This window comes from Vigna umbellata, chromosome 5 (genome assembly GCF_029865625.1).
Source record: "Vigna umbellata cultivar VRB3 chromosome 5, Vumbellata_1.0, whole genome shotgun sequence".
Lineage (NCBI taxonomy): Eukaryota > Viridiplantae > Streptophyta > Magnoliopsida > Fabales > Fabaceae > Vigna > Vigna umbellata.
The window spans coordinates 34,760,662-34,776,611 of record NC_142169.1 but is presented as its reverse complement, the minus strand read 5'-3'; the positions used below and the strand labels follow the sequence as shown (position 1 = coordinate 34,776,611).

General features: G+C 27.5%; 1 protein-coding gene across 1 annotated transcript; it reads right to left on the bottom strand.

The window, feature by feature from the left end:
• Nucleotides 1-10,707: 10,707 nt before the first annotated feature.
• Nucleotides 10,708-11,685, bottom strand: LOC124823341 (LOB domain-containing protein 12-like). Its single transcript, XM_047295533.2, has 2 exons — nucleotides 11,367-11,685; nucleotides 10,708-11,125 (listed from the first exon to the last, which is right to left on the bottom strand). Exons 1-2 carry the CDS (start codon nucleotides 11,589-11,591, stop codon nucleotides 10,784-10,786), a joined length of 567 nt encoding a protein of 188 aa, XP_047151489.1. The 5' UTR covers nucleotides 11,592-11,685; the 3' UTR covers nucleotides 10,708-10,783.
• Nucleotides 11,686-15,950: the final 4,265 nt, after the last annotated feature.

Below are 15,950 nucleotides of genomic sequence, written 5' to 3'. Positions count from 1 at the left end.
GAAAAAAATCAGAAATACTCGCTGTTAAATAATTTCTTACAAAAAAATGATTTTATAATGAGTTTTTATTTTATAATTTTTGTCTTATCTAATTTTCACAAGTATAATGAAATTATATAAAATTATATAAGACAAAAATTATAAAATGAAAAACTCATTATAAAATCATTTTTTTTGTAAGAAATTGTTTAAGAGCGAGTGTTTTTTTATTTTTTCAAGGCCAATTACCAATTCCTTCATATGTCATTATGCTTGTGAAAATTAGATAAAATTAGATAAGACAAAAATTATAAAACGAAAACTCATTATAAAATCATTTTTTGTAAGAAATTATTTAATCGCGAGTGTTTCTGATTTTTTTTTCAGTTAGGGCTACGGCAGAGAAAATGTTGGAATGAGAGAGATGAAAAAGAAAGGATTAAGAGGAATGAGAGAGGTAAGTAAGGGTTTGGGAGTTTCTTTTTTTTTATAATTTTAAAAATGAAAATTATTAAAAATCTTGAAACTTAGAATCCATGACATATAAGGGTATTTTTGTCTACTAAAACCCGATACACATTGCTAAATTGTACCAACTGAAAAACAGGCGTACGTTAGCAAACCCATATATATATATATATATATATATATATATATATATATATATATATATATATATATATATATATATATATATATATTATATATATATATATATATATATATATATATAACTGAAATCACTAGTATTTTCAACTGTTTATTACATGTGTGATTTAACCATATTGATGTTTCAATGTTATAATATTTAAATATTTTTCAATAAGTAATTTCTTCTTCTCATGTTTTATCAATTACTTTTGTTAACGATAATACTTTGAATAAGGAATCCAAATTCACTATTAGATTAATACCCTATCATTTATTTTTTCATCAGTGATACTTCTATATGGTTTTTTTCATCTATTTCTATTGAAACATGGAGAAACACTATTAATACCCGATGTTTCATATTTTATAGAATGTTAATATGAAAATTTTGAACAAAACATTCTCACATTTATTACAATTTACATTCCCCAAAAGTACTTCTCTTGCATGTTTTCTTTTACCAAATAATAAAGGTATAGCTTAAATAATTATGAGTCTGAATTATTAATACTATTTTTAATCTAAAATCTTATATTAAAATTATAACATTTAACTTTAATTCAGAATTTTAAAATAATAAATTTATAAATCTTGATCAGATTCAACTTTTTGATATATATATATATATATATATATATATATATATATATATATATATATATATATATATTATCTTTAGAACAAAAAATGTATTAAAAATTTTATATTAATTAAAATAAAATTAATAAAAAAATTTATAAGTGAATTTTATAAATTTAAGTTAAATTTAAATTTAATATCTTAATATCTTTGTTCATGTCATGCAGTGTGATAAGAATTTTGACAAAAATAGCTTTGTTTATGAGAGCATTTATCTAAATTCGAAAACCAGTTTCCTCGAGCCCTCAAAAGGAAAACTGGGTTCCCACTATCACTTTCTTTGTCTACACAAAATTACAGAATTTCAGATTCATTAACATTACTTTTGTCTTGTTATGTATTTTAACTTATTATCAATATCAGTGTTCTCGTTTTCCATCTTTTGACTTACCACAACTTTCTTTGTCCCACTGAACTCTCAAGAACATGAAGATGAGACATCCATAGTTTACTTTCGTAACAACTAATAAAATCATATATTATTTTTAATCTAAATAAAAAATTTAACGATAATATATATTTTCATGCAAAATTTTCTTTCTTTCAATTTTTACATAACTATTTTTCATTCACTTCTTTTCTTTCACATATTCTCCGTCAATATTTTTGTTGACTCCATCATTCACTATAATTTTTTTCAATTTTTTGTTGTATTTTATATTGTTGAAGATATATATATTATATGATTTTTTTAACCACTGTACATCAAATTAATATAATATTAAACATATTTTATTTAATGTTTTGTTTAATCAACGTTAAAGTGTTTTTATTTTATAATTTATTTAATTTAATTAATGACCAATACTGAATTATTCTAAAGGCCAACTTAAAAATTAATAATACCAAATATTACTTAGAATCAGACTTTTAAGAGTAGACATAGATGATTACATGATTTTAGAGACACCCATATATGTGATGTTATTAATTAATATCAATTTTTACTTATTAGTATTAATTTTTTAATTCACACTGAATATTTATTTTCTGAAAAAAAAAAGTTAAATATCTTTATTGTTGCACCATGCACGTTAAAATGACATTAATATTTCTTCTCACACACATAAACTTTAATTGTCTCTTTCAAATAATGCCTTCATGATCAGACTTTCAAAATGAAAAGCATTTTTCATACAATCATTTACTTTTATTTAGAAGTTGTTAGGTCAATCTCTCAAAAACATCAACCTTGTTTTAATATCTGGATATTTTAATGTAAAATTTAGATATTTTAGTATTAGGTGTGGTCTCCAAGTTAACATATCATGATATGATGAATTCATTACTTTCAATGGAGAGAAGGGTATTCCAGTATATTACATAAACGCAATGAATACATTTCTTATAATTATTTCTAGAAGAAGAAATTAAAAATAATACCTTTTTATAAACTAAAATTAATTTGTGCATATATATATTTTGTATTAATTCTCTAAAAATTAATTTACATCTAACTTTTTTTTATTGTTATATTTACAAAAATAAATTCAAACATAATTGTACCGTCCGGTCCTCCCGAGTCATAAATCGAGTGTCTACCCAGGTCGGTCATCCAGACCGAGCATCCAACTAACGCTATCCGACCACACATGGACCGAACGTCCACCCAGGTAGACCATCTGGACCGAACGTCCAAGCGGACGCTGTCCGACCAGACATGGACCGAACGTCCACCCAGGTCGGCCATCCAGACCGAGCGTCAGTGTGATCGATCAGCAAAACCGAGTGGCCGCCCACCCAGGTTGACATCCCTGTCTGACGACCTTCTGACCGATCGTCCCGACCGACCCTCACTCGGTCGACTACACGGTTAAACGCTAATGGCTCATTAAAGCCCTTAATGAAGATTAAGGTATGATTGGGCCGTTATCAGGCCCATGAAAGGTAAAAGTCCATTACAATCAGTATAAATAAAGGTTCCAGGTATGATTTCTGGACAGATTGCTTACGATGCAATATATACATGCATTACAGACCACTCGGTCTTGTTACTGACTTAAGCATCGGAGTGCCTTTGACAGGTGCCCCGACCGTCCGGCTTGGAGAACGAGGAGAGAACGGATATTACAACCAGGACTTGAAGACAGAAGAGTCCCTTCGGCCCTTCGCAGTGCGTCCAACCCTTAGAAGAGGTAACCGTCCGGTTTTCGCTAGCTTCTAGTGTCATCCTTCTCGCACCAGAACCGCTCAGTCTGCTTCGGCTCGTGGGATGTAGGAACGTCTGCCCGATCTTCTGCAAACTCACATGTTTTAACAGGATCATCTAGATCCGATGATCCGACCGAAACAATAATCATGCTCGTGTGCTTAAAATACATTATTCTAACAAAAAGAAACCTCCCTCTTAAGTTTTAATAATAGAATAAATTTTAATGCATGGACCATGGTTGATGCAACAAGTCTTCAAATCAACTTATACCAAAAAAAAAAAAAGAAGTTAAAAATTTGAAAAGAATATACAATTAAAATCACACGAAACTTTGGAGGGACCCTTCAAAAGAAGGTTCGTCACTGATTAGTTTAGAATTTAGGATAGAAAGACAAGAACTGGGTGGATTCATTTACTTATAAATGGATGAAAAATCATGTTTGACCACAAAATGTTTCACATTAAACAAAGCTGATGAGGAATCTTTCAAGTTTAAGTCAGTTCTTAATTACAGCATTATTTTTTTCTGAGTTAATTAAGAAACAGTACTTGGTTGTCCCCCACCATTAATTAAGGTTTTTCTGGTTTTCTCTTGAGCAATTAAGATAATGCTTTGATTTTGACGTAAATCTGTTGGGAGAGATGGATTTAGAAACCCTACATGTAATAGCTCTTATATTATATGTTCTGCAAGTCCCATAAATCAACCACTTTCTTCCACAGCCCCTACACGTGAACCAGCTAGAACAAACTCATCCAAATTAATCTCTAAACCTTTTAACTTTTATTTTAACGTTTTTCTATTATGATAAGAACATTGTGGTATATGTGCGAAGAAATTGACAGCTGTGTATGGAAGTGAAAGCGAGAAACATGAACTTTCTTTTTTATAAATTTTGGACCAAAAGGAATACTAACGTGGCTGGAAGTAACATGCCAAGCTATAGAAGAAACACAAAGCAAGCATTTTGATGAATACTTACAAAAATATGAAAATATCCTAGGAAAGGATGTAGAAGTTAGGCGTTAAATTCAACATCTCTTACAAACTTCTTAATCCTAACTTCATTTTAAACTTAAATTTTTCATTGTTTGATGTTTATTTGTAATCTTTAAAAACATGAGTTGTGTATATGTTTTTAATAACGTATGTATTTGCACGTGCATGTGCTGTTCTTTTTATTTTTAGTTTGTACATGTGTGTCTATTATTCATATTTAATGTGTGTGGTGTGAGTTTACTATTTTCACTTTTTTAAATTTTAGAAAAGTTAGCTTAAAATATTAAAAAAATAATGTTTTTTTTTTCTTTTTAGAGACATGTTAACAACATAGCAAATTTGGTTGATGAGGAATACTATTTATAATTGAATAAATCTGAGTATTTCCACCTATCAAGATCAACCAATAATATTAACTAATCATCACAATTACACAATAATACACACCTAATTAATCGATAATCACATAAAAAAATTAAATTAAAATTAAATGAAATGTGAGTTCATGATGATGGTAAAATTTTATAACAAGAAATATAGTTAGATAATCATCAATGTACAATATATTGATAATTGTATATTTGTCCACTCATTTATTACCTCTTTTTTAAATATAAGAGTGTCTTTTTTTGATACCTCTCATGTAATAAACACGTAAAAATAAATAAAAATACTACCTAAACTCTTAAAAAGTGAAAACGACGGATGTAACTAGAAAGTTAATCTTAAATAAATAATAATAACATTAATTTCAGTGTCTATTAATTTTAAATTTTAATTAAAAAATATGTTATGAATGGGCATGTGAGTTTGTGTTATGTAAGTTGATGCTTGTTAGGTATTTTTAGTTTTTAAGAAAATTAGTTTTGTTTGTGTTTTTTTTTAGAAAATTCGTCCTAAGTGTGTATATGCTATTCAACTTTTAGTCTTTAGAAAAAAAATTATAATTTATTTATTTATTATGTATTATTAAACATTGTTTCATTTTTATAATTAAATTTTTAACAATATCATATTTTTTATTTAATTTCTTAAGTATTATTTAAGTATTAATAGAAAAATAATTTATTAAATTAAAACGTGTCATTTACATAAAGTGGTAAGTATATATAACAATATAACATATTAATAATCTAAATATTAAATAAACATAATAACTTATTATATATGTATCATATTTATAATATCTAAGTATCAAAATTAAATAATAAATTATGTATAATATCTAATAGCATTTTTTCTTCCGTCGAAGAATAAAACAATTAAAGGCGTTAGAATATTTAGACTTCTACTCCTCGACTATATTAATATTGGTCTCAACCTAGGACGATATGACACACAACACAACTGAATATGTCTTAAGTACCTACACCCAAACATGTCCAACTTCTATATAGTGACTACAACTAAGCACCCTGAACGATTACTTGTCGGTCTACTAGAACCGATGACATACTGACTACTCTATTACTAGAGAATATGATCAAACATTGACTCAGACAAGGTAAATGGATCATTGGACCCAAGCTTAGGCCCATACATGTAAGATTACACAAACATAATAAATTATATTATAAATAGCATAATCGTCGAGGTATTTCATTTATGTTTTCATTAATTACACACTAATATTTTGTTGATATTTGAGGTTGATTTGAATGTCGAGGTGTCTTTTACATACACAACCCTCATTCATGAAGGACAAGTATTGAAGAGCAGGAGGACAGACACTTTGGAAAATGAAGGTTGAATTTGTGGAGTTGAAATTTTTTCATGGTGCCTTTTCACTTTATAAGAACAATGAGAGAGATTATAAATAAGGTGCACAACAATTTTTTTTTATGACAAAAGAGCATAACTGAAAGTTCAAAATATTTGAGTAATTGTTATAGTCAAAATTTTCACTAGCCATTGAAGATAAAACATGATACTATGAAGATTTGGAAAATGTATGATAAACTTCCACGAAAATAAGGAATCATTAAGGAAAACATAAAATCAATTATTGATTTTTCGGTATGTAAACAACTATCATAGGCTCCATCATCATATGCTAAGAGATGAAAGTTGTTGTTGAGAGAGAAAACGAGACCTTAACCTATAGTGGACTTCAAGTATTTCAGCAAGTGATGGATTATAATTCAATGTGTGGTTAATGGATTTTGCATGTATTGATTAAGCTTGTAAACTACAAAAGTAATGTCTAGTATGGAAATAGTCAACATACCTTCTAAATAATCTTTTGTACACAAGGGATTCTCAATAAAGTCACCATCATTAAGGCTAAACTTTAAATTGAGATCCATAGGTAATGCAGCTATTTTGCTACCTAAAAAGAATTATCATCAAACAAAGATAAATTATACTTTTTTTACACAAAGAAATATCCTTATAGATTTGACAATTTCAAGCTTAAGAAATATACAAGAAGACAAAGAGTATTTAGTTTAAATAAAGAACTCAATTTCAATTATACCTTACCAACACAAGAAATTCAGGACCTACTACGATGATGTCATCCACACACACCAACAAAATGAAAAATAAAGAATGAAACCATGAATAAACATGGAGTAATCATTTTTAGACTATGTAAAATCATGTTGCAATAAGGTTGAAGGGAGTTTGTAGAATCATTGTCTAAAGGATTGTCTCAGTTCATATATAAAGTTATTCAACTTACAAACTAATCTTTTTGTTTTTGTTTTGTAGTCTAGGAGAATATTCATATATACTTTCTTAAATAACTTGTCATTTTTGCACTAGCAACTACTAACACCCTTACAAAAGATTATGTCAATTGAGTCATCACCATTTTATTTCAATTTAAAATTTCATCTGCACCTATGTAATGTTTGCCTTATGGTAAAGAGACTAGAGATCAAGTGACATTATCTTCCAAAGCATTAATTTCTTGATGATAGAATTCAAACTCATAAGTGATAAAAATTTGATTAATGAAAGTTTTATACATTGGATTGAATTTATTCACATGATACAAATTCTGAATAGGATAAGGGTTTGAGGTGCCATAAGACATATAGTCAAACAAATAAGGTTAATTAGATAACTTAAATAATCTTTAAACAAAGGATTTGAAATCATCATTATTACTAGACATTGATTTTTCATGTGTATCATGGTACTTATTAGAGCGATGTACATGAGAAATGAGAAGTATCTAAAGACAAATAATCTTAAGGCAAATTGTCAATAAGAGACAAAATTTATTATATCATTAATGAAAAAAAAAATGTATAAGTCATGTCTTTGAAATAAAAAATGTTTCGTGAAAGAGAGCATCCCTTAAAATAAAAAATTGTTTGATAACTAAGTTGTACAATTTTTATCCTTGTAGCTTATATAGTAACCAACAAAAAATGTGTGGAATGGCATGAAGAATAAATTTGTTTATCGAAAAGAACAAAATTGTTATATGAGCCAAACATCTAAAAGTTTTCAATGAATAATAATTAGAATTAAAGCTATACAAAAACCTGATAAAGTCAATATGTTAAAATGTCCAAGAGTTAACTTGAAAGAAATAATGAATATACACTCTCCCAAGATTAAATAAACGAGTTGGATTGAAAAAAATATATTAACTTTTAGTCTCAAATAAATGTTTTTTATATATTAAAAACTTGAAATTTATGTGTGAAAAAAATATTCAAATAAAATAATTATGATCGTACATTAAAAACACGAAAAGAACTTTTGTCATCATAAATATATTTACAACAAGACCTTCAAATATCACAATATAATATATCAAATAATATCTAAAACATTTTATTGGATTAAATTAAAAATAACCTTCTAAATTTAGTAAAAAGACAATTTAAATAAACACGAATACGAATGCAATATATCAAAACTAAAAACCAAATACAATAAACATAGACAAATATGCTTTTAACCAAAGAAAAGATTAAACAATATAACGAAACCCACATCCAAATTTTCTTTTAGCACCCTTATAGTATGAAATCCACTGTACGTTGATTCAGAGTTTTGTACCATAAAATATTTTCCAAAAATGAAGTAACTAACCCCCATTCAGTATATAAAAAACACGGCTTAGTAATAGAACGTGTCTTTTATGGTGTGATGCATTAATTAGAAAACGTGGAGCCACATGCACTCATTAAATTTTATTCTTTTTGATATTTGAGTGTTGTAGGATGAACATAGCTTAAATATAAGATGTAAGATGCACAATTATTATTTTTTATTTAATTAGAGTTTTTTTAATAAAAAAATATTAAAAAAAGTGGATTTTAAATTTAATCAATCTTATAAGACTTTAGATTTATAAAATAACATTTACATTTACATATATATTTTTTAATTTACCCTATTTATATAATCTATGAAAGAAAGAAAAAATTAAGATAATAAAAAACATCAAATCTTAATAGATCGAACCTCATTTTTAGATCAATAATGTTTCACTTTTTTTTATAATAAAAAACATTAATGTTATCACTAATTAAAAACAATATATTTTTTTACATATTATGTTAACATATAAATTTAAATATATATATATATATATATATATATATATATATATATATATATATATATATATATATATATATAAAGAGAGAAATACAAATAGATTGGATATCCGATGTTCAAACAACAATAAAAGAAGAATTCATTAATTACTCCGTGTTATTCGTCGAATACTTGTTTAAGGAATATGTGTAAATATTTTAAAACTAGTAAGTATTTGTGATACCCATAAATATTAAAAAAAAATATTTTATAAATTTTTAAAATAAAATTTAAAATATAAATAAAATATAATATAAATTAAAAATTAATTTTAATTAAATTTAATCTAATAAAATATAAATTAATTTTAGTTAAATTTAATTTAAAAAATATACATTATTTTTTATTTTATTTTTTTTAATAATAAATAATTATAAATACAAACACAATCCTTTTATAAATAAATATTAAAATATCCCCAATAAATTAACGGTACATTCAATTATCTTCGCAAATTTTATCAATAAATATCACATATATAAATATTTTTGTCATTTATATTAAATAATAATTAATAAGTCAATAAATAGAAGACAGGAACACACAATGGACCGTTTCCTACACAGGCCACGCTTCCTCTCCTCACGTGGTGGTGCCAGAATGCTCATACCAAACCTTAACTTTTTGTTTCTATGCATAACATATCCATCACCATACCAAACCAAACCTTCATCATCTTCCATTTCAAATTTCTCAAATAAAACTCTATTAAAATTTTCACCTCCAATCATCAAAACTTTTCCATAACGCTAATTTAATCCTTAAAAATGTATTATCATCCTAATATATCTCTAACATAGTTCTTCATATTTTCTTTATCATTAATTTCTTTTTTCATTATCCCTTTAACACAATCCGAAAATATAAAAATATAAAAAGACAATGATACTTTGACAATAATTTTTTTACAACATTTTAATACTGTTTACGTGTCATTCTGTGATTGGTCCAAAATTATTCTACAATTAATAATAATAATCATAAACATCAATATAGACCAATCACAGAATGACATGTAGACAGTATTAAAATGTTATCAAAAAATGTTGTTAAAGTATCATTATCCAATATAAAATGTTGTGAAAGAAGAATGGCACGATTTTTAGGATGGTCTCGAAAGAAAAAACCCAAGAGGTCCACACACAAAAAGAGTTTCAACACTTATTCCTACTTGCAAACAACAAAAATAATTTTAGTCGTAGTGGAAAAAACAAAATCATTTTATTTGTTTCAATTACTCCATGGGATGCTAAATTTATAATTAATCATCAGAATGTTTGCCATTTTAAAAAAGACCACCGACCCTCGTCTGAATGCATTAATGTTCAAGCATCACGATTATTAGTTTATTGGGTTAATTAATGTTACTATTCCTCAACGCTTTCATTACTTGATCGCATGCCACCTATACTTCACTATCAAACTGCACTCCCCTGTCTTAACTTCAAAAAATACTAAAATACTTCACAGAACTTTCAACGCTTCAACTATGCAAATCAAAAAATAATTCAGCAACAATAATGAACATTATTAATAATCTTTAAAATAGACTAATACAATTTTAGTATGTAACTTTACATCCACTTCAATATTATAATTTTTTTAATAAACTAAGATGATACTGAAGTTATATACTATAGCTTAATTATATATTTAATTTATAGCCGAGTCTCCAACACTTTTAGAAATTTATTTTATATTGTCTTAACTTAAAAAATCACAAGACTATACACTTTGAGCGATTAAAACAGTGAAAAACAATGTTTGTAAGGAAGAAAGAGCAGCAAAAGCTTTTGAATTCAGGAAACCATATCATGTCCATAAATGTTGTCTCTTGAGACAGCATCATAAATTACATTGCTAGAAGAGGCATAGTTGAGAAACTGAGGGAGTTCATTCTGGAGAAGGTAAGATTTCTGATCTGGGTTTTCCATTTCTGGATTTGGCATCACTGGCTCCTGTTGCATCTGGATGCAGAGTATCTCTGCTTGAGCCACTGCAAGCTGCATTTGAAGCTCAGAAACCTGGTTTTGTAAATAGGATATGGCCCCAACACAGCCATACACAGGGTCCCGAACTCTTGCATGTGCTTCGTACACCAAACTACTCACAGCATCTGCTCTCTGCTCAATAGGAAGTTCCTGAACCATTAACATACATTTCAGAATCTGACAATGAATTTAATTCCACTTCAAAAGCTAACACATACTATTTTGATTATATCACATGTGGGTATGATATTTTCAACTGTACAAGAAGAAAAAAAACTAACTTGAACCAAAAAGTTATCAAACACAAGAAGCTAAAGTCGAATCCAAATATCTCCCTTTTTCATAATGATAATAAGAAAAAGTGAGGAGGCATAGGTACTGTGTGAGATACCTGCAGCATTTTGCTAACATTGCTAGCGCCAAAAACCTTGTGAACTAAGGCGAACTTTTGAGGGTCATTGGAAGGGAAATAAGGAGCAAAGATGCAGTCCTTGGTACACCTGCGTCTGAGAAGCTTGCATGAAGCACATGGAGAATTCCCAGCCATTTGATTACGGGAGAAAAAGGGTAGCTGCAAAATTTCTTGTTTGGTTTGGGAGTAAAAGCTTAAAAGCATAATAAAGAAGAGGAAAAGAAAGTTAGGAACAGAGCTTGACAGAATGAAAGAGAGGGAGGGTGTATTTATAATGGCCAACACCGTTTGAGGTCAGTCCCTAGCTTTTTGTGCAACAGTTTGAGTATCACTTTCAAGTATCAATCAGACTCAGCTCCTAAGCATTACTCTTTTTTTATCAGATAAACTAATGGGTTGGGTTATTTAATTTCCTCAGGCAAGGTTACGTGTAATTTTAACTCCAAAGAATTCATTTCTCATTCTTCCCAGCTTCATCATGCATTGCACTTATATCTCTGATGTGGGCAATTTGGAAAAAAAAAAGGGTACTTTGTGGATGTTTTTTCACAAAGGACCAAGTGGTATACAAGTGGGCAATTTGATTAAGAGGTACATATTATATGGTGATTGGTAAATAGGATTCTAAAGAGAAATTCTGCATCACACAGTGTCACAAGTTGGTTATTTCAGATTTTCAAAAGGGTCCAAAAAGGCCTTCAGCGTCCAGATCGTTCTGAAACAAAAGCTGATGACATAGGCTTTAACTGTAGTCTTACCACACTTTTCTTTAAGCCTTAAATAATACAGGTGTGCTTTGATTTTGGACTCTGTTTTTCTTTTGGTTTTTGTCTCTACTAAACTTTCTTTTAATCATCATAACCATCAGTTGATTTAATGGTTAAATGTAATACAAAGTTACACCAAAATTTAAAATTACAAAGACAAGAAATTTAAGGGGAAAAAATTTACACGAAAACACCATTTCACTAAATGAAAAAAAATTGATTTTTATTTCTTTATATCGTTAGTTTAATACAATGCTTCGAACTGAAGGACTTGGCTGTTGGCAGCAAATGAGGTGAGCAAGAGATTATCGTCATGGCACTGAATCCATTTTTAACAATTTCAAGAATAGTGAAACAGCTGCATGATAAATTTTATATCTTTTTAGAATTGTTGCACTATTAAAACAAATGTTGAAATTGTTAGTCTCATACGAGATTATAGATTTTATGAGAAGAGAGTTAAGCAACTCTATCATCGATAGTTGAAGGAGTGGAAACGGTGGAGAGCAAAACAATTGCCATAGTCAATTTTTTCTTAAAGAAATATCTACCTATATGTTATTTATTGATATTTCTAAAGTATAATTAATTTCACTTAAACATATTTATAATTTTAGAAAAAGGTTGTTAAAACAAATTTGCTTCTTCTTTTATTTTTTTTCTTTGAGAATGGACTCATTAAGTGGACAATCACACATTATTTTTAACCTTGCAAAGCTTTTTTCTGTCTCTTCTTGTTGGAAATCCTACATCGACTAGAGATAAGACGAATTTATAATTTATAAGTGGGTACAAATCTCACCCTACAAACCGATTTTGTGAGATTGAGTTAGGCTTAAAATCCACTTCTAACACTTCTATTTGAATGTTATGAGCAAAGGTTTCTTCACCACTATTTTAACATATTTTTCTTCTCTTGACATTAGTCGATTTCTCTTTAGGATTTTTTATTTTAATTCTTTGAATCTCTCTTAGGTATTCTATTAATTACTTATTTATATTTTTATGAATTATATTATTTGTTTATTGTTGGACAATCATATATAAGGTGATTTTTTTATCCATAAACATCTAATTTTTAGAATATTTTATTTTCATAACTACCGTTAAATTTAGTTCAACCAACTTTTCTATCTGAAAATAATTATTTTTTAAAAAAGCAAACTATATATATATATATATATATATATATATATATATATATATATATATATATATATATAAATTTAGTTTAGTACAAATAGGGTTGATTTTTTTAGTGCTTGGTTTGATACGAAGGTGATAAAATATGAAACTATTCTGTCAGAGCCTGCAGATATAATAGATGACGTTGAGAAGAACCACCTTTTTGAGATATTGATTCGAATGCGACAGATGAAGCTCACTCATCAGCACAATAATCTATCATAAGTTGCTTCTATAATAGCAGCTTTTGGGACATGCATGTTTTCCCTCTAATTTTTTTTTCTTTCTATTTTTCTAAATTTTATATTTTAGTTATTTTGACCGAAAATCTAATTAATGACTCAACTTGAACTGGTAAGTTAAAATTGTAAAAGAACAAAAAATAAAGAGAGATTAATTATATTAAATTAGAATTGAAAAATAGAAATTCATGTGCAAGCACAAAATCTATGGGCACTATCCGAGAGCCTAGTGTTGAAGTTGAAACCCCAAGAAATGGAAGAGAAAACAAAATTATGACACTATAAAAAAAAGGGAAAGGTTATCGCCGGCGCCGCCAAAGGTTATGGTGGTTGTTTGACGCTAATTTAGTTAAGTAAGAGTTAGAGGAGTAGGGTTTATGAGAAGCAGGTGAATACGAAGAAATTGATGAAGCTAAACGTGGATGTTTGTTGGACATACAAACATTCACGTGAATGCACGTTAATATTAATTTCTCTTTCTCAACTTCTGTGCATATTTTGACTCTTTTCAATAAACGCCTTCTGCACACAACACAACAACATAAAACTTCTACATCAAAAACTAAACATGATTTCAGACTAGAACACTTCCTCTCTTTTTACATGTGTATTACAAAGTTATTTCATAACAATCATACATAATATTACTAAAATTCCAAGTACTATTATTTCTATTGAATCTTAAATTATTTCATTACTTTTCTTCTTTAATTATTTATAATTGTTTTTCATATATTATTGTAGTGTAATAAATAAATTGACTGTTATGACTATAGTTATTATGAAATTAATGAATAAAAATCATTCTTCGTGTTTATATTATAACTAGTTGAAAAATAGTAATATATATATATATACATATATATATATATTCGATTAAAAATTTTTGATCAATTGTCCTTCCTTGTTATACTCTCTTTCGATCGTTCAATTCTTTTCGAGAACACAATCCACTTCGATGGGTTGTTGACCTGCATAAGACACTCTGACGCTCAAGTCAGATATATTTTTCAAAGAGATTTTTATCTTATTAGGATAGATGAAGGTTATTTTACCTAGATATCAATAGTATATTTATAGGGCTTGTGACAGCTAAATACATTGATTAACCATTAACACAATATATTTTTAGGCGATATAACCTATTAATTACTTATTAATATCATATACTTGTACTTGATATGACTATTAATTAGCCATTAATGTTTTCCACCTTACCTGGTAACACTGTTGCCACATAACCAATCGGTTGGTTGCTTCAATCATGAGCCAGTCAATTGTTCATAAAGAATCATAAACTTCTCATGTGTCCCGACCGATAGATACCATATATATATATATATATATATTTCTCCAATTGACGTACGTATTTTACATTTCTATTTTCTTCTAGTTATATATTTTTATGTTTTCTAATTAGTTAAAATAATAATTAATTAATTTAATAGTAACTTCCTAAATCTTCAATTTAAAAAAATAAACCTATCATCTCCTTTTATCTTTACAAATTTATTTACCTTGTATATTTTTAAAAATTATTACATTTTAATATGATAGAAATGTGGACCCACACGGACGAAAATCTATATTTTGACTATGAATATATATTAATACATATAAAGCAACATCTACTAAAATAGCGATACTTAAAAAGTTAAGGGAAAAAGAAGACGTAATTGACATGCAGTTAAGTTTAAAAGGGGAGATAAGAATTAGGTAATTAATGATATGATTATTTTAATTTGAAGGGATTTATATGTAAATTAGTTTGGTTCTTAATTAGCGAGAAAATGGAGTTCATTGAATTAATGTAGGGTAGTCCTGGCGCCCGTGGTTTAGCATGATTAGTGAACGGTTTTGGTTTACTTTGTTTTCTTGTATCTTTCTTATCAAAGAAAATTCTACCCTATACAAAACAGATACATCACAATCTCATCATCCAATACATAATATCTTTTTCACAACTTGAAACGTAGAGAAGACTAATCTCGTGAGCTATCATTTTATAGCTCTCTTTTTTTTTCAAGTATTATTTTTTAGCTAATACAGCATAATTAAAAAATTAAACATAAGTAATTCGTTGTCTTATAGGAAATTAAGAAAATGGTTTATAGAATAATTCTAAAATATCACAATTTGTTAAAAACTTCTAGCAAAGCACTTTCTCTTTAGATTACACTTTTGATCTTTAATTAGTTTTTGTTTACTGTTTAGTTTTTCCGTCAGTTTAGTCTTTAGATTTTAGAAATTATACAATTGTAGTTTAATTATTAATTATATATAAATTCAACTTAATTATTGTAAGATAAAGTTTGTATATTTATATACGATAAATTTTTTATGTTGAAATATACACATTTTGAATGAGA

Bases quoted from the DNA above. Each gene is read 5' to 3' on its own strand.
- LOC124823341 (XM_047295533.2), bottom strand. From the start codon at position 11,591: ATGCTTTTAAGCTTTTACTCCCAAACCAAACAAGAAATTTTGCAGCTA. The intron at 11,126-11,366 runs GTATCTCACACA...TTAATGGTTCAG, and splicing joins ATGTTAGCAAAATGCTGCAG to GAACTTCCTATTGAGCAGAG.